This window comes from Triticum urartu, chromosome 1A, assembly GCF_056163025.1.
Source record: "Triticum urartu cultivar PI428250 chromosome 1A, HENAU_Tu73, whole genome shotgun sequence".
In the NCBI taxonomy this organism is placed as follows: Eukaryota; Viridiplantae; Streptophyta; class Magnoliopsida; order Poales; family Poaceae; genus Triticum; species Triticum urartu.
In genome coordinates, this window is record NC_141873.1 from 499,505,140 (window position 1) to 499,528,608 (window position 23,469).

Below are 23,469 nucleotides of genomic sequence, written 5' to 3' on the forward strand. Positions count from 1 at the left end.
TGTTGATGGTTGGTGAAACCACTAGTTTCAAGAAGGGCAAGGGCAAGAAGGGATACTTCATGAAACGGTAATTCAGCTGCTGCTCTAGTGAAGAAACCCAAGGTTGAACCCAAACCCGAGACTAAGTGCTTCTGTAATAAGGGGAACAGCCACTGGAGCAAAATTACCCTAGATACTTGGTAGATGAGAAGGCTGTCGATAGAAGTATATTGGATATACATTATGTTAATGTGTACTTTACTAGTACTCCTAGTAGCACCAGGGTATTAGATACCGGTTCGGTTGCTAAGTGTTAGTAACTCGAAATAAAAGCTACGGAATAAACGGAGACTAGCCAAAAGGTGAGATGACGATATGTGTTGGAAGTATTTCCATGGTTGATCAAATATCGTACGCTCCCTCTGCCATCAAGATTGGTGTTTGCGTTGAGCATAGACATGATTGGATTATGTTTATCGCAATACGGTTATTCATTTAAGGAGAGAGTAATGGTTACTCTGTTTATTTGAATAATACCTTCAATGGTCTTACACCTAAAATGAATGGTTTATTGAATCTCGATCGTAGTGATACACATGTTCATGCCAAAAGATAGTAATGATAGTACCACCTACTTGTGGCACTGCCACGTAAGTCATATCGATATAAAACGCATGAAGAAGCTCCATGTTGATGGATCTTTGGACTCACTCATTTTTGAAAGGATTAAGACATGCGAACCATGTTTGTTGGTAGATATGCATGAAGAAACTCTATACAGATGGATCGTTTGGACTCACTTGATTTTGAATCACTTGAGACATGCAAATCATACCACATGGGCAAGATGACTGAAAGCCTCGTTTTCAGTAAAATGGAACTAGAAAGCAACTTGTTGGAAGTAATACATTTTGATGTGTGCAGTCCAATGAGTGCTAAGGCGTGTAGTGGATATCGTTATGTTATTACTTCACAGATGACTTGAGTAGATGTTGAGTATATTTACTTGATGAATCACGAGTCTGAATTATTGAAAGGTTCAAGTAATTTCAGGGTGAAGTTGAAAGATCGTCGTGACAAGAGGATAAAATATCTATGATATGATCATAGAGATGAATATCTGAATTACGAGTTTGGCACAGAACTAAGACATTGTGGAAATTGTTTCACAACTAATACAGCCTGGAACACCGTAGTGTGATGTCCGAACATATAACTGCACCCTATTGGATATGATGCATACCATGATGTCTCTTATCGAATTACCACGATAGTTTATGGGTTAGGCATTAGAGACAACCACATTCACTTTAAATAGGGCACCACGTAATTCCGATGATATGACACCGTATGAACTATGGTTTAGAGAAACCTAAGCTGTCATTTCTTAAAAGTTTGGGGCTGCGACGCTTATGTGAAAAAGTTTTAGGCTGATAAGCTCGAACCCAAAGCGGATAAATGCATCGGTATACCTCCTGTCTCAGATCCGAAAGCAATAAGGGATTGTTTCTAGAATCGGGTCCTTTCTCGAGGAAAAGTTTCTCTCGAAAGAATTGAGTGGGAGGATGGTGGAGACTTGATGAGGTTATTGAACCGTCTCTTCAACTAGTGTGTGGCAGGGCACAGGAAGTTGTTCCTGTGGCACCTACACCAATTGAAGTGGAAGCTTATGATAGTGATCATGAAACTTCAGATCAAGTCACTCCCAAACCTCGTAGGACGACAAGGATGCATACTACTTCAGAGTGGTACGTAATCCTGTCTTGGAAGTCATGTTGCTAGACAACAATGAACCTACGAGCCATGGAGAAGCGATGGTGGGCTCGGATTTCGATAAATGGCTCGAGGCCATAAAATCCGAGATAGGATCCATGTATGAAAACAAAGTGTAGACTTTGGAAGAACAGCTCGATGGTCGTAAGGCTGTTGAGTGCAGATGGATTTTAAAAGGAAGACGGACAATGATGGTAAATGTCACCATTAAGAAAGCTCGACTTGTCGTTAAGATGTTTTCCGACAAGTTCAAGGAGTTGACTACGATGAGACTTTCTCACTCGTAGCGATGCTAAGAGTCGGTTGGAATTATATTAGCGATTACTGCATTATTTATGAAATCTTGCAGATAGGATGTCAAAACATTGTTTCCTCGACGTTTTTTTTTTGAGGAAAGGTTGTATGTGATACAACCGGAAGGTTTTGTCAATCCTGAAAGATGCTAATAAGTATGCAAAGCTCCAGCAATCCTTCTAAGGATTGGAGTAAGCATCTCGGAGTTGGAATGTATGCTTTGATGATGATCAAAGATTTTGGGTTTATACAAAGTTTATGAGAAACTTTTATTTCCAAAGAAGTGAGTGGGAGCACTATAGAATTTCTGATGAGTATATGTTGTTGACATATTGTTGATCAGAAATGACGTAGAATTTCTGGAAAGCATATAGGGCTATTTGAAAAGTGTTTTTCAATGGAAAGCCTGGATTAAGCTACTTGAGCATTGAGCATCAAGATCTATAAGGATAGATCAAAACGCTTAATGGAACTTTCAAATGAGCACATACCTTGACATGATCTTGAAGGTGTTCAAGATGGATCAGTCAAGGAAGGTGTTCTTGCCTGAGTTGTAAGGTATGAAGTTAAGACTTAAATCTCGACCACGGCAAAATAGAGAGAAAGGACGAAGGTCGTCCCCTATGCTTAAGACGTAGGCTCTACAGTATGCTATGCTGTGTACCGCACCTGAAGTGTGCCTTGCCATGAGTCAGTCAAGGGGTACAAGAGTGATCCAAGAATGGATCACAGGACAGCGGTCAAAGTTATCCTTAGTAACTAGTGGACTAAGGAATTTTTCTCGATTATGGAGGTGGTAAAAGAGTTCGTCGTAAAGGGTTACGTCGATGCAAGCTTAACACCTATCCGGATAGCTCTGAGTAGAGATATCGGATATGTATAATGGAGCAACAATTTAGAATAGCTCCAAGTAGAACAGTTATTTGGAATAGCTCCAAATAGAACGTGGTAGCTACATCTAGGAGATGACATAGAGATTCGTAAAGCACACACAGATCTGAAAGGTTCAGACCCGTTGACTAAAACCTCTCTCACAAGCAACATGATCAAACCTAGAACTCATTGAGTGTTAATCACATAGTGATGTGAACTAGACTACTGACTCTAGTAAACTCTTGGGTGTTAGTCACATGGCGATGTGACCTGTGAGTGTTAATCACATGGCGATGTGAACTAGATTATTGACTCTAGTGCAAGTGGGAGACTGTTGGAAATATGCCCTAGAGGCAATAATAAATAGTTATTATTATATTTCCTTGTTCATGATAATCGTTTATTATCCATGCTATAATTGTATTGATAGGAAACTTAGATACATGTGTGGATACATAGACAACACCATGTCCCTAGTAAGCCTCTAGTTGACTAGCTCGTTGATCAATAGATGGTTACGGTTTCCTGACCATGGACATTGGATGTCGTTGATAACGGGATCACATCATTAGGAGAATGATGTGATGGACAAGACCCAATCCTAAGCTTAGCTCAAAGATCGTGTAGTTCGTATGCTAAAGCTTTTCTAACGTCAAGTGTCATTTCCTTAGACCATGAGATTGTGCAACTCCCGGATACCGTAGGAGTGCTTTGGGTGTGCCAAACGTCACAACGTAACTGGGTGGCTATAAAGGTACACTACAGGTATCTCCGAAAGTGTCTGTTGGGTTGGCACGAATCGAGACTGGGATTTGTCACTCCGTGTGACGGAGAGGTATCTCTGGGCCCACTCGGTAGGACATCATCATAATGTGCACAATGTGATCAAGGAGTTGATCACGGGGTGATGTGTTACGGAACGAGTAAAGAGACTTGCCGGTAACGAGATTGAACAAGGTATCGGGATACCGACGATCGAATCTCGGGCAAGTATCGTACCGCTAGACAAAGGGAATTGTATACGGGATTGATTAAGTCCTTGACATCGTGGTTCATCCGATGAGATCATCGTGGAACATGTGGGAGCCAACATGGGTATCCAGATCCCGCTGTTGGTTATTGACTGGAGAGTCATCTCGGTCATGTCTGCATGTCCCCCGAACCCGTAGGGTCTACACACTTAAGGTTCGGTGACGCTAGGGTTATAGAGATATTAGTATGCGGTAACCCAAAAGTTGTTCGGAGTCCCGGATGAGATCTCGGACGTCATGAGGAGTTCCGGAATGGTCCGGAGGTAAAGAATTATATATAAAAAGTGCTATTTCGGCCATCGGGACAAGTTTCGGGGTCACCGGTATTGTACCGGGACCACCGGAAGGGTCCCGGGGGTCCACCGGGTGGGGCCACCTGCCCCGGGGGGGCACATGGGCTGTAGGGGGTGTGCCTTGGCCTATATGGGCCAAGGGCACCAGCCCCAAGAGGCCCATGCGCCAAGAGAAGAGAAAAGGGGAGAGTCCTAAAGGGGGAAGGCACCTCCGAGGTGCCTTGGGGAGGATGGACTCCTCCCCCCCTTGGCCGCACCCTTCCTTGGAGGAAGGGGCAAGGCTGCGCCCTCCCCCTCTCCCTTGGCCCTATCTATAGTGGGGGGAAGAGATGGCAACTCAATCTAAGGCCTGGCGCCTCCCTCTCCCTCCCGTGACACATCTCCCTCCTCCCGCAGCGCTTAGCGAAGCCCTGTTGGAATCCCGCTACTTCCACCACCACGCCGTCGTGTTGTTGGATCTCCATCAACCTCTCCTCCCCCCTTGCTGGATCAAGAAGGAGGAGACGTCGCTGCTCCGTACGTGTGTTGAACGCGGAGGTGCCGTCCGTTCGGCGCTAGGATCATCGGTGATTTGGATCACGACGAGTACGACTCCATCAACCCCGTTCTCTTGAACTCTTCCGCGCGCGATCTACAAGGGTATGTAGATCCACTCCTCCCTCGTTGCTAGATGACTCCATAGATAGATCTTGGTGACACGTAGGAAAATTTTGAATTTCTGCTACGTTCTCCAACAGTGTGTAGTGTGTTCTTGAAGTTGGAGAAGAAGAACTTCACCGTCATGCATTGTTGGTTGAAGTTGAATGGACAACCCAAGTGGAATCCCCACATTGCTAAGAGCGCCACCCATGCCATCGAGGAAGAAACCGGTGATCCAACTGACCCATCGAAAGAACCACCCAAGAAGGTTAGAAGAGGGTTTTGGGGAAAGAAGTGGGAGGAGGATAAGCCGAAGCGAGAAGATGTGGCGGCCATGATAATAGAGAGGTTCCAAGACATCTTGACGAAGAAGGAGGAGGCATATGTCAATCACTCTGACGTCAAGTTGGAAAAAAAGGCAAGGAGGTTTAACTTGTTGATGGAGGCGACCAAGAAGAAGCTCAAGCTCGAAGAGAAAAAAGGCCATGCTCAAAGAGAAGAAGGTGAAGATCACAGCCACTGCGGAGGACGCGAAGATGTTGACCTTGAAGATGGAGGATTTAGATGATGACGCAAGAATGGTTGTGTAAGCCGTCTATTTCAAGAAGTTGCAGTGGCAGAAGGATGAGCTGGAGAGGGCGGAGAAGGAGGAGAAGGGGGCGGAGGCAGCCGAGATAGCAGTGACGATAGATTGAGCATGGAGGCTCGAATTGCCAATCCGGCAGGACAGAAAATCCATTTTTTGCATGGACTACCGGACTGATATTCTTTTGTGACGGGGCATATAAAAACTAAGCATACTTGCCTCCTTTTGGTTTTAATCAGTCGATGATGTGATCCAATGCTGGTGTGATCTAACACGCGCTATGTAGGGCTATCGGTGCATGGAAGAGGTCATCACGATGGAGACTGGTGAGGGCGGCAGGCAGCACAACGCCTGGGCTAGAGGCGTTATGGCAAGGTCGGCCACTAGCTTCATGATGGCGGTAGCCTTGTCGAGATGCTTTGTATTTTCCAATGTACTTTTATAGTACTCCTAAGAGCATTTAGATCACTACTTTATAGAGGGAATATATCTTTTTTTATTTTTTTTCCAAACTCACGTTGAACATTTTTTGATTGGTACAAAACGTATTTTAAATAACAGGAACATTTGTTTACATTTTATTAACTTTAAAAAAATTGATGAACATATTTTTGATAAACTTTAACTTCTGTTTTTAGAATAAAAATTTGTGTTTTTATATTTTCATTCAAATTTTTTTAAATGCCGCAAATAGGTTTTTGAAACCAACATTTTTTAATAGTCATGGTCACTTTTTTTTAATGTTATGTAACACATTTTTTCCTAAAATTATGCTAACATTTTCTACCATTGTATTAACTTTTATTACGAATGTTAAAAATATATTTTTTAAATGCATGACCATTTTTAAAAATGTCGTGAAGTTTTTATATGAAGGCTATCTACATTTTTCTTAAAGTTTCGCGAATACTTTTTATACTACATGTACACTTCTTAAACGCGATTCCTTAGAATTGAAGTAAAATATTATTCCATTTCATAAATATAGTAGAAAGGAATAAAAACCATAACAAAAATAAATAAAAATATGTGCTAGCGCTCATCCTGCGCTGGGTCCCATTTATGAAGCGCCAGAGCCGTGCCCTTTCTTTGTCTCGCTGCAGGCGAGACGAAGCCCCCCCCCCCCCCCCCCCCCCCCCCCCCATCAACCCTCCTTCGTGAGCGTGCTCTATTTATGCGCCAGGGCTATACCTCGCCAGCAACGAGAGGAGCATTCATCTCTCCTTTGTGATTACTGCACTCACACCTTAGCCGGCCGACTACTCGAAGCATTTTAGCAAGTTTCTATGGACTTGTTCTAGAACCTTTCAATTGCCTCATGTTCTCGTCATTTCATTTCTCTATTTTCCTTCTTTTTCTGAAACATGTCTATTTTTTTCAATTCATGTTGTTCATTTTTCACATACATGCATAACCTTTTTTGATACATATTGAACATTTTTCAAATACACGATGAACATTTTTTTTAAACATGTCCAAACATTTTTTTTCAAATAAATGTTGAACATTTTCAAAGAAACATTAAACATTTTTTTGAAAAGTATGAAACATTTTTATATTACAAGAACATTTTTTGTACATTATATGAATATTTTATAAAAATGTCACAACATTATTTTGAAATGTGTGAACATTTGTTTTCAAATGTAACGTAATTGTTTTTGAATGCTAACCATTATTTGAACATAAATAAACATTTTAGTTACCTTGTATAATTTTTTAAAAATGTCACAAACACTTGTTCGAAACACTTGAACATTGTTTTAAAATTTTAAAAATAATAAACGGTACTCCCTCTGTCCCATATTAGTTGGCATCAAATGGATGTATCTAGACGTATTTCAGTGCTGGATACATCCATTTGAGCGTCAATTAATATGAGATGGAGTGAGTTAGGAATTTTTTTTCTCAAAACATTTAATAATATTGTTTAAATACCATGCGTATATTTTTGAAACAGGTGAACTGTTTTAAGTGTAGAGAACATTTTTTTACTTTTTTTAAAGTTGCACGTATATTTTTTTCACACTGCTTGAACATTTTTATATGTGCATTAAATGCTTTTAGTTTTTGAAATAAATTAATTTCTAAAACATATGTATAAAAAATGAACGAACGAAGAGATAGGTCATACTGGGCCGGGCTACTAGAGGCTGCGCTGAGGCGAGCGTACGCTATGTCTTGCAACAGGGACAGCAGACAGGAACGGTTGGATCGAGCATTTGATTATGTAAATGTGGGCCGTAGGGCGGGCCATCTCTCTCTCATTGTCTCAAAAAACAAAATTCTCTTTGCGCATCCTAAACAGTTTGTACCGCATCGCTGAGCTAGCACAGGAAATGCCAGTTTATTAGGCGGCCTTTGGTCCTTCCCCTTGCCCCCACATTAGGTGGGGGTACGGGCCCGTTAGACTGTACAAATGTATGTATGTATACTACACTGTACAGTATTGTTGTACTTGTACAATACAGATAGAGATGTAAATATAAATTATAAAAAAAATATTTTTTTCATCTTCTTTGTTTTCACCTCTATACACCACCGTTACACGCCTGCATGCAAATACACCGATACTACGATCCTTCAGAAGACAAGAACAAACTATCACAGAATCAACCTCAACATACAAAAAACTGAACGCGCACCTGATGATAACTCAGTCTCAGCTTCCGCTAAAATGAATCATACTAACTTGAGGAGGTCATCCTTGGTGGCTTTCCTCCAAATTTCCAACGAATCTTCCAGACATTGTTGACACACAAGAGGTGTAAAGAAAAGTAAATCAGTGGTACACGATGTCACACACAACGACAAACTGAGTTCTTTTTTTTCCTTCTCTGATGAAGTCTTCATCAGTCTTCCCAGGATATTGCCAAGCTCGGATCCTTCGGTCTGTGAAGAAAACATAAACTATATGTGAAGGCGAGAAATAGTCAACTTGTTCCCTCGGTTAGCTTTGGCTGCACAAGACATGAAATAATCAACAAAATCAAAGCGAAGAATCAAACAACCAATGTTACAGACAGTTACACATCAAGTAGATATAATTTCTAACGTGAAATTAGTCGTGCCTAGCGCTATGATCAAATGGGTGTCACATTCGCAGATGACACCATTTAAATGATAATTGTTTGGGAAGACATGTTTTTCTTAAAAAATATCTTCAGCTTCAACTACTTCTAGTTTGCATCTCTAGGAGACTGTAAACAACCCAAAATCATGCCGATTGGAGAAGCTGTTCTGTCTGTCTTCATGCAAGCACTCTTCAAGAAAGTAATTGTTGTCGCTTTTGGTGAGCTGAAATTACCGCAAGATGTAGCCGAGGAGCTGGAGAAACTATCCAGCAGTCTCTCAGCCATTCAAGCTCACGTTGAAGATGCTGAGGAGCGGCAGCTGAAGGATGAGACGGCACGAGACTGGCTTGCCAAGCTCAAGGATGTCGCATATGAGATGGATGACTTGCTCGATGATTATGCAGCTGAGGCCATTCAATCCAAACTAGAAGGACCGTCCAACTACAACCATTTGAACAAGGTTAGGAGCTGTTTCTGCTGCTTTTGGTTCAACACTTATTTATTCAACCAAAAGATATTACAAGACATAAGGAAGGTAGAGGAGAAGCTCGACAGGCTTGTCAAACAAAGAATATTGGCCCAAGCATGATCTGTATTATGGACAGGAAAGAGATAAAAGAGAGACCTCAGAGCAGTTCAATCATCGATGACTCAAAGTGTGTATGGAAGAGAAGAAGATAAAGAGATCATTGTGAAGATGTTGCTCGATCAGAAAAACTCCAACCATGCCATCCTTTCTATTCTTCACATAATGGGTATGGGCGGACTAGGGAAGATGACTCTTAACACAGCTGGTGAGCGGACTAGGGAAGATGACTCTTAACACAGCTGGTCTACAATAAAGGAGCATATTCACTTAAGGGTTTGTCTGTGTGTTTCAGAAAATTTTGATCACATGAAGCTTACCAGGAAAACCATTGAATCAGTCAACAGTGGGGTCTCATCGGTAACAACCAACATGAACTTGCTTCAAAAAGACCTCTCAACAAAGCTAAAAGATAAAAGGTTTCTTCTAGTACTTGATGACGTATGGAATGAGGATCCTGAAAAGTGGTATACATATCGCCGTGCTCCACTTACTAGGGGAAAGGGAAGCAGATTCGTAATAACCACAAGGAACAAAAATGTGGGGATAGTAATGGGCGGGATGGCTCCATACTATCTCGATCAGTTATCTGACAATGATTGCTGGTATTTGTTCAGGAGCTATGCTTTTGTAGATGGTAACTCCATTGAACACCAAAATTTGGTACGAATAGGCATGGAAATTGTAAAGAAGTTGAAAGGCCTGCCACTGGCTGCAAAAGCAATAGGCAGCTTACTATATTCCAAGGATACCGAGGATGATCGGGGAAAATGTATTGAGGAGTGAAATATGGGAATTGCCATCAGATCAGAACAATATACTACCAGCTCTGAGATTGAGTTACAATCATTTCCCGCCCGTACTGAAGAGATGTTTTGCATTTTGCTCGGTCTTTCACAAAGATTATGTGTTTGAGAAAGACAGGTTGGTCCAGATATGGATGGCCCTTGGGTTTATTCAGCCACAGCAGAGGAGAAGAATTGAAAGACTGGAAGTAGCTATTTTGATGAATTACTAAGAAGGTCCTTCTTCCGATATCACAAAGGTGGATATGTGATGCATGATGCTATGCATGATCTAGCACAGTCGGTCTCAATTGATGAATGCCTCAGACTGGATGACCTTCCAAACAGCAGCAACCCTGCAAGAAGTGCCAGACACCTATCATTCTCTTGTGAAAATAGAAGTGAGACTTCATTTGAAGCCTTTCTTGGATTTAAGAGAGCACGGACACTTCTACTGCTAAGTGGATATAAATCAACGACGAGGTTTATCCCCGGTGATTTGATCCTCAAGTTAAGGTACCTCCATGTGCTTGATTTGAACCGACGGGACATTACCAAGTTGCCAGATTCTATTGGAAGCTTAAAAATGCTACGGTATTTGAATCTCTCGGGCACTGGTATTGCAATGTTGCCTTCATCAATTGGTAGGCTCTTCAGCTTGCAAATACTTAAGTTGAAAAACTGCCATGAATTAGGTTGCCTCCCACAAAGCATAACCAATCTTGTAAATCTTCGATGGCTAGAAGCAAGAACAGAGTTGGTCACAGAGATATCCGGAATAGGCAACTTAACTTGCCTTCAACAGTTGGATGAATTTGTGGTCCGTACGGACAAGGGATACAAGATCAGTGGATTGAAGACAATGAAGGGGATCCGAGGTCATATTTGTATTAAGAATATCGAGAGTGTGGCTAGTGCAGAGGAGGCAAGTCAAGCTTTTCTCAGCGAGAAGACATTCATCAACATCCTAGACCTTGTATGGTCCGATAACAGGAACTTACCATCAGAAGAAGTAAATTCAGACAAAAAGATACTTGAAGTCCTTCAGCCAAATCATGAACTGAAGGAGCTAACTATCAAGGCATTCGCAGGCTCCTCCTTTCCAAATTGGTTAAGTAGTCTTTCCCACTTGCAAACCATCCACTTGTCTGATTGCACGAAATGCTCGATTCTACCAGCGCTGGGAGAGCTGCCTCAACTCAAGTATTTAGATATTGGTGGGTTTCCGGCCATTATTCAAATCAACCATGAATTTTCAGGTACCAATGAAATTAAGGGGTTTCCAGCACTGAAAGAGCTCTTATTTGAAGACATGACTAGTCTTGAAAAGTGGGCCTCTGTAACTGATGGTGAATTTCTTCCGTCCCTCACAGAACTTGCAGTTATGGACTGCCCCCAAGTAACAGAATTCCCACTCCTCCCATCAACATTAGTGAAGTTCAAAATTTCTGAAACAGGGTTCGCTATTCTTCCAGAAGTCCATATTCCAAATTCTTGGTTTCCATCGTCGTTAGAATGCTTAGAGATTCATCAGTGTCCAAATCTCAAATCCTTAAAGGAAGGACTGCTTAACCAGCAATTATTGGCTCTCCAGCAGTTAACTATCACTCACTGTTTAGACCTAAAGGAAATGCCAGTTGAAGGATTCAGATCCCTAATTGCTCTTAGGAGTCTTCACATTTATGATTGTCCAAGGCTGGCACCATCAGGACATCATAGCTTGCTGCCCTCCAATCTTGAAGACTTGCGCATCAGCTCTTGTTCCGATCTTATTAACCCTCTTCTTCGGGAGCTTAATGAGCTCTCTTCGCTGACACATCTCGCGATCACCAATTGTGCTAGCCTTCATTCTTTTCCAGTAAAGCTCCCTGTCACTCTGCAAAAACTGGAGATCCTCAATTGCAGTAATCTGATCTACTTGCCTGGTGGTCTCGAAGATGCACCGTGTCTATCAGCTATAACCATCTTGAAATGTCCTCTCATACCATGCTTACCAAGGCGCCTTACAAAATCGTTGAAAGAACTGTATATCAAAGGATGCCCATATCTAACAGAGAGCTGCCAAGAAAACAGTGGAAGAGATTGGTATGAACTAGATGTACTTTTCTTCCTTTTTATTGCCTAAACATGTTTTTGTACTAACTGTGAACTGCGTACTCAAACCAATCCTCTACAGGAGATTCCGTATTCATTATTTCACTTATTTTCGCACGTTAGCAAAGAGAGATACTAAGGTTCAAATCTCTCGTGTGTCAAATAGCAAGCAATAAATTACACATTAGGAAACTATAGCAAACATCTGCAGCAACATCATATATTCAAAGAAGAACGAAGAAAAATAACTGGATCTCCAATTCGAGTAATAAGAATGTAATAACAAAAGAAAAACAGCAAAGACTACATCATTTGCCTCATGTACCAAGAATAAACCAGCAAATACTAAAGTTCCCAGATCACAAGAATTTTTTACAGATCAGTCATGTACCATGGTGAGGCCACATCTGTTCAGAAAATAAAACCTAAGATTTAGTTTGCCCATGCACTGTCCCCGCATACATAGTAGTAAGTATTTCTAATCAACGTTACAAAATAGTGTTGCATTACATTCTGAGTAGCGAATTCCAGAGTGATGATTATATACTGCTGGGCTATTAGAAATTGGTGGCTCTTTGTACATATGCATCGACTGCCCACATGATGCAGTTCATTCAAATTATAAAATAAAAAACCTAAAAAAGGTTCTAGTACTCACTTGTGCAGTTCTTTTCTTTATTTCCAGATTATCGTCTGGATTCTGCAAATAATGTTTGGACGGTGGTGATATCTCAAGAACAGTTTACGTCCCACCTGCCATCAGAAGACCAATTTGAATGTGCAAAACTCGAAGGACCAGAAAACACAACCAGTACTTTTTGAACAAACTATAGTTTAAGCAGAGGAAGTGAAAATACATTATTATTTTCTCGACATTGAACAATACATATACTGCCAGTTGCCAGATCTCCTTTCCCAAATATATGGCATTCCATAATTTTAAGATAGGCTATTTTCAAGATCATGCACTACTATGTAGTACCATCAAGGGTACTATAAGTGAGCTAGCAGAATAAGATACTAATAGTTTTACACATGCCTTGTTTATTGTGCAAAACCAGAATGGCATCTATTTAGGAACGGAGACGGTATTAAACATTGGGAACCTGACCTTTCAATGCACTTCATCGTCTCATATCAAAAAGTCTGGCAGCTCCTCCAGGCACGGCTAACAGCCTCCACCATCTTCCAATGCCCAATGGTACTCAGTTGCTGAAATCCTAACTGGCAGGGTTTTCTTTTTTAACAGAAACTGTCAAGAGTTAGGTCACTAGTCATTGATAAGATAGACTGCAATTATGTGATGGCAAGTTAGAGCTACGAGAACAGCGGCATGCACCAAGTACAAGTCAATCTGATTCTCCATGGAGACCAAAAGAATCAATCTGAAACAGTTAGCGAGAACCCGTGAGCTTACAGCGTCCAAACAAAATGGTGGGCGCGTTGCAGATCCGCTCTGCCCTATCTTTTCTCCTCCTTCCTCGCCATGGGTTCGTAGCGGTGCGAACAGGCCGGACGAGGCGAGGCCGCCGGCGGCGGCGGGTGTGAGCTGGGCAACGGGAGCGGAGTCGCGGTTGCAGGCATCGCCGCACGCGAGCGACGGAGTGCTCATGGGAGATGAGGCCCAAGTGTTGGTTGATCAATTTGATATCAATAGAGTGGGCCGAGCCCGCGCAACCAGAGTTTCCCACGTCCTTTATTTTCCACACCGTAGCACTCCTATGTTCTAAAAAAAAAGCACTCCGTTGTTTTTTTTAGCGTTTGTACCGCATCGCTAGCCTACCGCAGGATGCGCCGGTTTATAAGGTGGCCTTCGCCTCGTCCCATTGCCCCACAGTAGGTGGGGGTACGGGCCTACAGAAAATGTACATACAGCCCTTTGTACAGTCTTGTAGATAGATGTACATACTGTTGTGTTGTACATTGTACAATGTATGTATGTAAAAATACAGATGTAAATTAAAAAAATATTTTTTCCATCTTCATGTGCTTTACCACTATACCTTACCACATCTGGCCACCAAGTACACCACCGTTACATACTTACATGCAAATGGAGCATACAACGATATAATTCTTCAGAAGACAAAAACAAACGACTGCACAACCAACACCTCGACAATACAAACGACCATAGGTATTTGCCCTGTTGAAGAATTTGTCCGATTAATTATTTAACTTGCCGGTTAATCCATACTCGTAAGATCATTGAGTAGCCGATAAATTGATAAATCATTTGATTAGTTAATTAAATAGCCAATTAGTCTATTAATCTCCTACTCGTCAGTCAACCGAGCAGCTATCAGTTAACAATCTCCTAAAAAAAAGCTCAATCATGCATGTACCTTCATCCATTACATACACAGATACACTACACTTGTAAGGAACTGAACTGGGACCTGCCTGAATCTGATAACGGCCGGATGTTGAAGAGGTCATCCTTGGTAGCTTTCTATTTTTTTTTCAATTTTCCATCCAATAATGGCCAGCTTTGCTGATTAAGAGTGTTTAAAGACGGACTTGACAAATCCCATCTCTCAAACACCCGCGAACACGACCGAGCACGTCCACGAACAGTGACCGGCCACGCTTCAAATTAGCCACTTTGCATCCGAGTCTCTGATATTTCAACCCCTAGATTCATACAAAGTATGCAAAAGAAATCCTATGAACTACCCTAACTAAGCTTCGTCGTCTGAGATGACCACGACGTCGGTGTCGGGTGGACGGGTGCGTAGGAGGGCTCCGGCTCCTCCTCCTCCTATCCGACCTCACCCATGTAGGCGAACATCTCCTCCTCCTTCATGGCGTGTTGCGCCTCCATCTTTTGTCGGCGACAGCGTCTCGCCTCCACAACCGACTCCAAGTGGAGAGAATCGAGGATGGCCTGCTGCTCCGTCTACAGATCCACATCCCCAGCGTCCCCATATCCTCCTCCTCCAACTTCGCGCCTTGTCCGGATCTACTCAAGGAGCTGCAGCCGACGCTACGGCGTTAAAAATGAATAGCCCCTTATCCGGCGGCATGAGGGCATGGCTACTAGTGGTAGCGGACGGGGAGTGGAAAGTGGCGGCGGCGACGGCGGACGAGCGAAGGGAAATGCGGAGGGGTAGGGTATCGGTGCCGGCGGTCGTCTTAAATAGCCGGGCTAGGCACTACACGGCCCGTCGAAGCAGCGCCACGTGGCTACATCGGTCCGACGAAGGAGACAAGCTTCGGACCGCCGGGTTTCCGGACGATTCCACGTGGGACCCCGACATGAGGAGGAAACCTAGGTTCTGTATCAACTCTACACATATGAGAGCTTTAGTGGAAAAATAGGAAGATGGGCATATGGTTTATTTCTTCATGCTACAGTATTAATGCCTAATTGTGCCTAATCACGCCTAAGCTAGAAAAGCGCAAGTAGGTGGCCAAACACAAAATTAATGTCTAGTGCTTCTTTGAACTTTGCTTAATTAGAAGTCGTTGAAAGAACGGTACATCAAAGGATGCCCATTTCAAATAGAGAGTTGCCAAGAAAACAGTGGAAGAGATTGGCGTAAAATTGCTCATGTACCAATCATTGAGATCGATGGTGATACCAACATACACAGCCAAAGCATACATCCTGATTGCTTCACAGCAGTACAGTGCAAATGGGACGAACTGGATGTACTTTTTTTAGGGAAAATGTTACAGCCCTGCCTTTTATAAACTAGATGTACTTTTCTGCTTTTCTATTGCCTAAACACTTTTTTTTACTATGCACCTCGAATCAATCCTCTACAGGAGATTTCGTACTCATTATTTCACCTATTTTGCATGTTAGCACACAGAGATACTAAGGTTTGAATGCCTTCCGTGTCAAATACGTAACAAGCAATAAATTACACATTAAGAAACTAAAGCAAACATCAGCAGCAACAACATATATTCAAGCCTTGCATTCAAAGAAGAATGACGAAAAAAAGCTGGATTTCCAATTCGATTAATAACAATGTAACAAAAAAAAACAGCAAAGACGACATCATTTGCCTCATGTACCAAAAATTAACCAGCAAATACTAAAGCTCCCTGAATTGTGAACCCCAGACTGATAATTATATACTGCTGGCAACAAATTTCACAAAAATATCCATGAAAACATCCACTAGAAGTTAGTGTACGTGGTTCTTTGTACACATGCATTGCGTGCCCACAGAATGCAGTTTATTTAAACAAAATAAAAGCAAAACCCTAAGAAGGGTTCACACACTGAATCGTGAAACTTTCCACTATTTTCAGATTATCGTCTGGATTTTGCAAATAATATTTTGACAATCTACTGTATTTAGGAATGGAATATCATCAAGAGTATAAGTGACGCAACAAACCAAGATACTATGGTTGTACACATGCCTTGTTTAATTCGCAAAACCAGAATCGCATCTACTCCCCCCATTCCTAAATATAAGTCTTTTTAGAGATTCCAATGCGGACTACATACGGAGCAAAATGAATGAATCTACACTCCAAAATATGTCTATATATATCCATATGTAGTCGTAGTGTAATCTCTAGAAAGACTTATATTTAGGAACGGAGGGAGTAGGAATGCATGGGGTATTAAACATTGGGAACCTGACCTTCCTTCCTGCAGTTCATCGTCTCAAATCAAAGTCTGACAACTCACAGCTAACAGCCTCCTTCAAATCAAAGTCATTAGTCACTAATAAGATAGTACTCCAGATTGCAATTGTGCGAAGGCAAGATAAGATGCATCCAGTACATATCACCGGGCAGACTCCAAATCCTATGGAGATCAAAAGCATCAACCTGAAACAATTAGTGAGAATGTTGAGCTTACAGTATCGAAATCGATGGGCGCGTTGCAGGTTCGCTCTGCCCTATCCCGTCTACTCCACCCTCGCCATCGGTTTGAGGCGATCGAAATCGATGGGCGCATTGCAGGTTCGCTCTGCCCTATCCCGTCTACTCCACCCTCGCCATCGGTTTGAGGCGATGCGAACAGGCCGGGGCGCAAGACGGGGCGGGGCGGGGCGGCGACGATACGACGGCGGCAACGAGAGGGGAGTCACGGCGCACACAGCGCCGCCGACGAGGGACGGAGTGTCACGGGGAGGCTGCGTCTGGGTGATTTGTTTTGTACTAGTGGTTGGGGCGCGCCTCCTCTGCGGTCCTTTGCGCACCTGCCTTGATTGTGCAGTTGTGAACGTGCATATGCGTGCCAGAGTAGCTCAGTTGTTAAGATATAAATAGAGTTAACACAAGCTTGGCAGATAAGTGTTCAATCATTAGGCATATCAAGGTAATAGGTCCATATTATCATATAGTAGGTGAGAGTCTTACAAGGTGGATGGTAGAGGACAACATTAAATTGAAATCAAAGCCTAACATGCTCCAAAAGAAAGGCAAGGAGAAGAGGAATGGCAATCAGGTGGTCATCAAACCCCTTGTACAAACTTCAAAAGATTAAACCCTACTCATGAAAGAAAGAGAAATAAATTCTAAGAAAACAAACGATTGGGAGGACAGGGGAGCAGCCAAATTAAAGGATCTTCTCATTGCTGCATCGCCGACATCCACTGGAGCCACATCTCGCTGGAATTGTCCAAGCCATATTCTTCCATCGCACCACCTCTTCCTGTGTTTGCCGTCAGGCCTGGCTCCTCATCTTGAAGCACAACATGCTTAGGTCTATGCTAATATCTTGCGACTTGAAATAATCTAAAACCAATGGCATTATGGTTAGATAAAATGCATCTGAGTATGGATTGACATGTCGAGTATCACACGGTAGTCCACATAATAAATATACAGGACTCCAGAGATTGCTTCTATAACACATGGCCGGCAGTAGAAATATCAAAGCACCAACCTCATAGTTAAGGGATCCACCCTCCTCGAGAGACAACTTGGCTTCCTGAAGACAATCATTTTTGGCATACAGCTCATCCAACCACATTGGCCTGCTCCCTGGAGCACAAGCATTGCATCGCCATTCGCCGAAACACTTTACGAGATCTCCCTTTCTATAGTTCTATTTCCTGCCATCCATCATGTCCATCATGCTCAATCATACCCTTGCTAGCACATTTCCCTGGTGGAAAGAATCGTGTATTAGAGTCGTAACGATGGCATTGCTTAGCTTGGTGCTATTTGAGCAAATTATCCTATAGAACTACTGGCATATACATAATATGATTAAAAATAGCACAGTTTGATGGCTTTTGAATTGAACATCACAATTACCTAGATTATTTATTTAACAGGGAGTAATCTTGCTTTTTAATTGGGTCTTTAATTTTTCATAAAGTACATGCTTAAAGTTGTTGATTAAGAGCACACTCTGAGAAGATCCTTGAATTTAAGTTCTAATCTAACAAATGGAAACTAAGTAGTACTGATCCTTAGTTGCCAAAAACGGCGGGAAGATGAGCGCCTCATGAAGGATATGGGAATGGACGCATACAGATTCTCCATGAGAATTTTTCCAGGTATGATATTTTTCAGCATGTAAAGTACAGGATATAACACTCACAGGGTTAAATGACTCTGCTCCGTCAACGCCCACATAGACTGAATAATCCGCCCAGCCTGCAAAAATCCCAAAAGGCATTGTTATCAGACTAATTCGAACTGAGATAACTAATTCAATAGAAACACACAGTAACAGACTAAATGGTGCTTTAGTGCTTCACCTCCGTAGTAATACTACGTAGGGGTCAGCGCCAACATACATGTTGGCATTCTTGTAATCCTGCTGCCCTATTGTTGCCCACTGCCCTACGGACGGCACATGAGGGTTTGGAGATGCCACCACACCATTCAGCCTGCCATTGGGTGCTGCTGAGACCTGCACCACGATCCAAATTCAGACAATGGAACGCCACCATAACATCATACAGCGACACAGCCCAATGGTACAGTGGACAAATGAACGCCAGCATAACATCATATTAGCAAAACAAATGAGCATGCAGAACACATCTGGCACAAACACTTAATAAACAACAATATAATTTATTTATGAACACAATTATTAGCAGCCAACAGATAGACTTAATCTTATTAGAAATAGGACAGTTTGATTTCATAACATAATTGTGTTCTTTCATGAGGCACAAAATCTGAAGCATTTCAATCTTCACTCCAAATAACAATAGCCAACGGCATGACTAATAGACTATCAAGAAAAAACATGCTTTAGGCAACCAAAATATAAGATAGAATGTCTTCCTGCAGATTAGCAACAGGAGGGATATATGAGCATACAAGTTGTAGTCCAGCTTAGATTGCACCACACACCTCCATTAGCCAAATGACCCATGGCAGTATAGCTATTAAGTATCTTGAAAATCTTTGTAGCTGCAAAGCATACTACAGATGAGAACACCATATGCAACAAAGTTAGTGCCACTAGATAGGGAAAGTTGATCTCTTTCGAGCATAACACACACTGCAAATCAGGGCAAACAAAACACTTAACAATGCTACAAAAATATGAAATGGATATTTGCCATAGAAATAGAATCCATCATCAGTACTTATAAGCACAATAGCACATCAATGAAATTATGATAGCACTCCAGAACAAAGCATCACAAATAGAAGTATGTTGGAAAGATGTTACTCAATCTTTTTAGCGACGCATTCCGTAGCAGACCAGGTCTCGGCGGTCGGTGGCGACGCCCACGACTGATAGGCGTGTGACGAAGAGGGAGGGGTAATAGTGCCTCCATCCTCCTAAGAATAATGCTAGCTAAAAATTGCACGTATGCAAGCTAATACCTTATTACAAAAGCAGCAGCATCTAATCAATGTAATTACACATAAAAATTATTCATATTATATCAAGGCACATCACTGTATTCACTCTCGGTGATATCATGCATGTCCTTCAGTTTATTCAGATGATCATGGGCATGGTGTGTTTGGATTAACTAAGCTAACATAAGAAACTGTGTAGTTGCACAATGTTAGATCATCACTCGCATAACTGAAGAGCATCGCATGGCAGCAAAATTCTTTGACGAAGTTGATTCAAATGAAGGTACCAGTTACCCATTCATGAATATACTTCACATTGTACAAAAAAAACATGCCCTTCCATATCTTTCTGTTTTGATATTACCTTGTAGAAATATCAGATGGCAGTCAAATTGAACACGCATTTGGGTCGTTAATGTCAGGAGTATTGTTGAAAAAGACCGGTGTACTAATATTCGCTGCATCAGTTCAATTAGGGAAACAAAGTTCATTGCATCATAAAGACCGGTGTACTAATATTCTTTTTGAGACTTATATTTAGGAATGTAGTGTCAGTGCTACATCTACCTGGCACTTCTGGTGAACCTTTCCCACAGATTTAGAGGAAGGACATATTCATAGTGAAATCCAATAGAAAGTAGGCTAGCAAAATCTCAAAATGACATCTCCCACAATATTCAGAGTACAGTCAATACCATTAAGCATTTGGGTCGAATAGATTTGCATACAAAATAAATATGCAGGTTGGCATATGTTGATAGAATAAGCTGCCCCCTGAAGACGCTACAGAAATAGCAAGTGTATAGTTTAAAGTTTCACCAAACACTGAGGACTTAAGCTCATGAATATTTTTTTTCTCAAACACACACCTAAATGTGTGTTTCCCCTATTAGCTAGGAATTTACAAATACTCGAAAAAATACTACAAAACATGAACAAACAGGGCTCCAAAAGAAAGTATGTTTAATGATGATAAAACCTGGTAAGTTAAATCCTCAACTGATGGCTAAAATGGCAGACAGAGAAAGAGCATATCTTAACAAAATACCTTGTAGAGCGGCCTACAACAAACCTCCAAAATGATTAGCTGTATTCAATCATTCCTCAGTGCCTGCAGAAATAAAATCAAAAATAGTAATCAGGACAAACTCTTTTTTGCAGAAGTGCACTCTAAAATTCAGACCTAATGTTTTCAAAAATCTACTGATGCTGAAGAGGAGATAGCTTGCACATATTTGAAGAACTCACCATCATCCCGCATTGGCCATCCTAGCGAGAAACAATTAGATGTACTGAAACATAGTAGGATCTATATTAGAGAAAATTTGAAAACGCGTGTCGGTATGTGACCAGAAAATAAGGCCATAAACAGACCACAAGTACTCATTTAGATCATCATAATTACACCATGTTGAATGTGGTGTTTTTCCATGCTGGATTTTTTCTACCTCCTACCAAATATAAGAGAACCATCTCCATTACCAAGAAGCTTCTTCCTTTCCTTCAACGTTATATGTTGGACCCAAAGACATTTTTTCTTGCATCATTATGGGAATCCACTCCCCTGATCCCCTTCTCTGTATCTGTCTTTTACATACTTATTAGCTGTGAAATCTGTAGCGAAATTTTAAGAAGCAAACTATGACAGAAAAGTGTGAAGCATAGTGACAACAGAATTAGCTCACCCCTTCCTACTGCTGTAGAGTCAAGTATTTTTATATGATCTCTGGTCAGTGTGCTAAGCTGATCTTTAATTCCAAAGGCAAGTGCACCATCAGCATGTGGTTATGCAAAAATCATCACTGAAGCAATCATATCAGAAATCCATGAAAATGATCTATAGTGTGTACAACAAGAACAAGGGAAAAAGGACCACAAATGGGCATCCAACATGACCTCGGCCAGCAGCGGTGACCTTTTACATCATTCAAATCGACCTGCATATATAATAGACAACAATATAATTTATTTATAAACACAATTATTAGCAGCCAACAGGCACTTCAGCTTTTTAGAAATGGGAAAGTTTGATTTCATATCATAATTGTGTTCTTTCATAAGGCACAAAATCTAAAGCATTTCAATCTATACTCCAAATAGCATTTTCAGGATCGAAACTCCAACTTCTTAAGCTTTAGCTTCCTAGATTTGTTTACTTAAGAGTAAAGTGAAAGATAATCAAAATAAGAACTCATTCTGGCGAATTTAAGTTCATACTCTTATCACGACTTGCAGGGACAAGTTCATGCCTGTAATTACCTAAAATATGCAGATGAATTTCCAGTTTGCTCTTTTATGTTAGTAGCCCTGTACAATGGAAATTTGAGACATGTCAGCCACCGAGATCAGGAACAGCCAAGTCAGAGGGGAGACAAAATGGGGTTGGGGAAGGAGCCATGGCCCGTGAAGCAAGCCAGAAACTTTATCCTTGGGGTAACTACATAGCTCTCCATGGGCATCTCGAGATCAATAGAGGGGGGGGGGGGGGGGGGGGGGGGTAGCAAGTGACCATACGTAGGCTCCAGGATGAGCTGCAGGCCGGCGAGCGCGCTGTCGACCTGGTCGACCTTGGCCAGCAGCAGAGACCTTCCGTGTGCGCAAGGTCGACGACGGGGATGCGGGCTCCATGGACGACCTCCTCCGGGTGTGGCTGCTACCCGGCGGCGCGGGCGCGCTACCTCTCTCCTGCGGCGAGGCCTGCATGGGCGAGGGGACGGGGCGGCGCGGGAGCTCCTGCTGCGAGGTGGAGAGGCCGCGAGCGCGGGGAGGGCGGCGGCGGCGGCGGCGGCAACCGTAGCTGTGGGAGAGGAGGAGAGGGGCGCGTGTTTTGGGGAGGAAAGGAAAAGGGATCGACGCGACGTCCTGTCTCTCTATTTCTTCTCGACAAAGCGAACGAGAAGCGCCGGGCGATTTTTTGGTGACATGTACGCAACTAGACATTCAGTTGGCCACCGTGAACAGAAACGTCCTGCTGATGTGGACAACGCGAGGATGCGCCCTTTGCGCGACTCGTAAAGGGTTTAATTTGTTAAGGATTAATTTAATCCTAATAATCAATGCTTAAGTCGGTTGTAGTTACCGACATCGTAATCCTAACTGCCTTGTAAGTGGGTATAAATACCCTGTCTTCAATCAATGAGAAATAACTGTTCATTCCGATCATTCGTTCCCTCTCTCTTCCTTTTTCCTCTTTACACGTTATCACGCACGCCTCTACCGAGAGCATTAGGCCACGCAACAAGCGAAAAGGAATGAAAGAAGAACAAGAGAAGAGGACCGACGACGCCATGCTCGCCCCAACGGCGAGACCATGACGCACAGCCGTGGCAGCGACGCTATCCGGCGCCGAGGACGCGAGGGCCCTCGGCCTTGATGGTGCTCCTCCCGGCGCTTCAGAGGCATCGGCGGATCCACCCGACACGGATCGCCGCGTCGCGATTCGCGGCATCGATATATGCTGGTAGCCACGGCCACCCCGCAGCATCCAAGGCATGGCACCCATCGAGCACGACGGCGGGGCCTTGCCCTCCCGGCCGGCAGCAGGGCGCAGCGGCGCAGTTCCTCAGGCGGCGTCCAGCGCACAGCGGCGAACCCCAGCGCGAGGCAAGTCATCGCTCACGGGTTGCAAGTCCTCGATATCCCAGCGGCTACGATGGGCGCTGGGTGGTGGAAGCAGAAAGAATCGATTGATTTGTAAAGGCAGAGCCAAA

General features: G+C 42.6%; 1 protein-coding gene and 1 pseudogene across 27 annotated transcripts; one reads left to right on the forward strand and one right to left on the reverse strand.

The window, feature by feature from the left end:
* Positions 1-8,660: 8,660 nt before the first annotated feature.
* Positions 8,661-16,074, forward strand: LOC125532979 (putative disease resistance protein RGA3; annotated as a pseudogene).
* A 1,218-nt stretch (positions 16,075-17,292) lies between these two features.
* LOC125522483 (uncharacterized) lies at positions 17,293-22,652 on the reverse strand. 27 transcript variants are annotated; one of them, XR_007289803.2, is made up of 11 exons: positions 22,274-22,643; positions 22,019-22,066; positions 21,445-21,696; positions 21,208-21,342; positions 21,008-21,051; positions 20,808-20,870; positions 19,265-19,357; positions 18,691-18,845; positions 18,531-18,586; positions 17,868-18,089; positions 17,293-17,716 (listed from the first exon to the last, which is right to left on the reverse strand). XR_007289803.2 is itself a non-coding variant. In XM_087526727.1 (11 exons), the coding sequence occupies exons 7-10, from the start codon at positions 19,317-19,319 to the stop codon at positions 18,077-18,079; spliced, it is 240 nt and encodes a 79-aa protein (XP_087382853.1). In that variant the 5' UTR covers positions 19,320-19,357; positions 20,808-20,870; positions 21,008-21,051; positions 21,242-21,342; positions 21,445-21,696; positions 22,019-22,066; positions 22,274-22,651; the 3' UTR covers positions 17,293-17,716; positions 17,868-18,076. The 27 variants fall into 27 exon arrangements, 8 of the variants coding, with proteins under 8 accessions (XP_087382853.1, XP_087382847.1, XP_087382858.1 ...); XR_007289801.2 differs by having other exon boundaries at positions 19,265-19,369; XR_007289795.2 differs by having other exon boundaries at positions 21,134-21,342.
* Between the last annotated feature and the right edge of the window lie 817 nt (positions 22,653-23,469).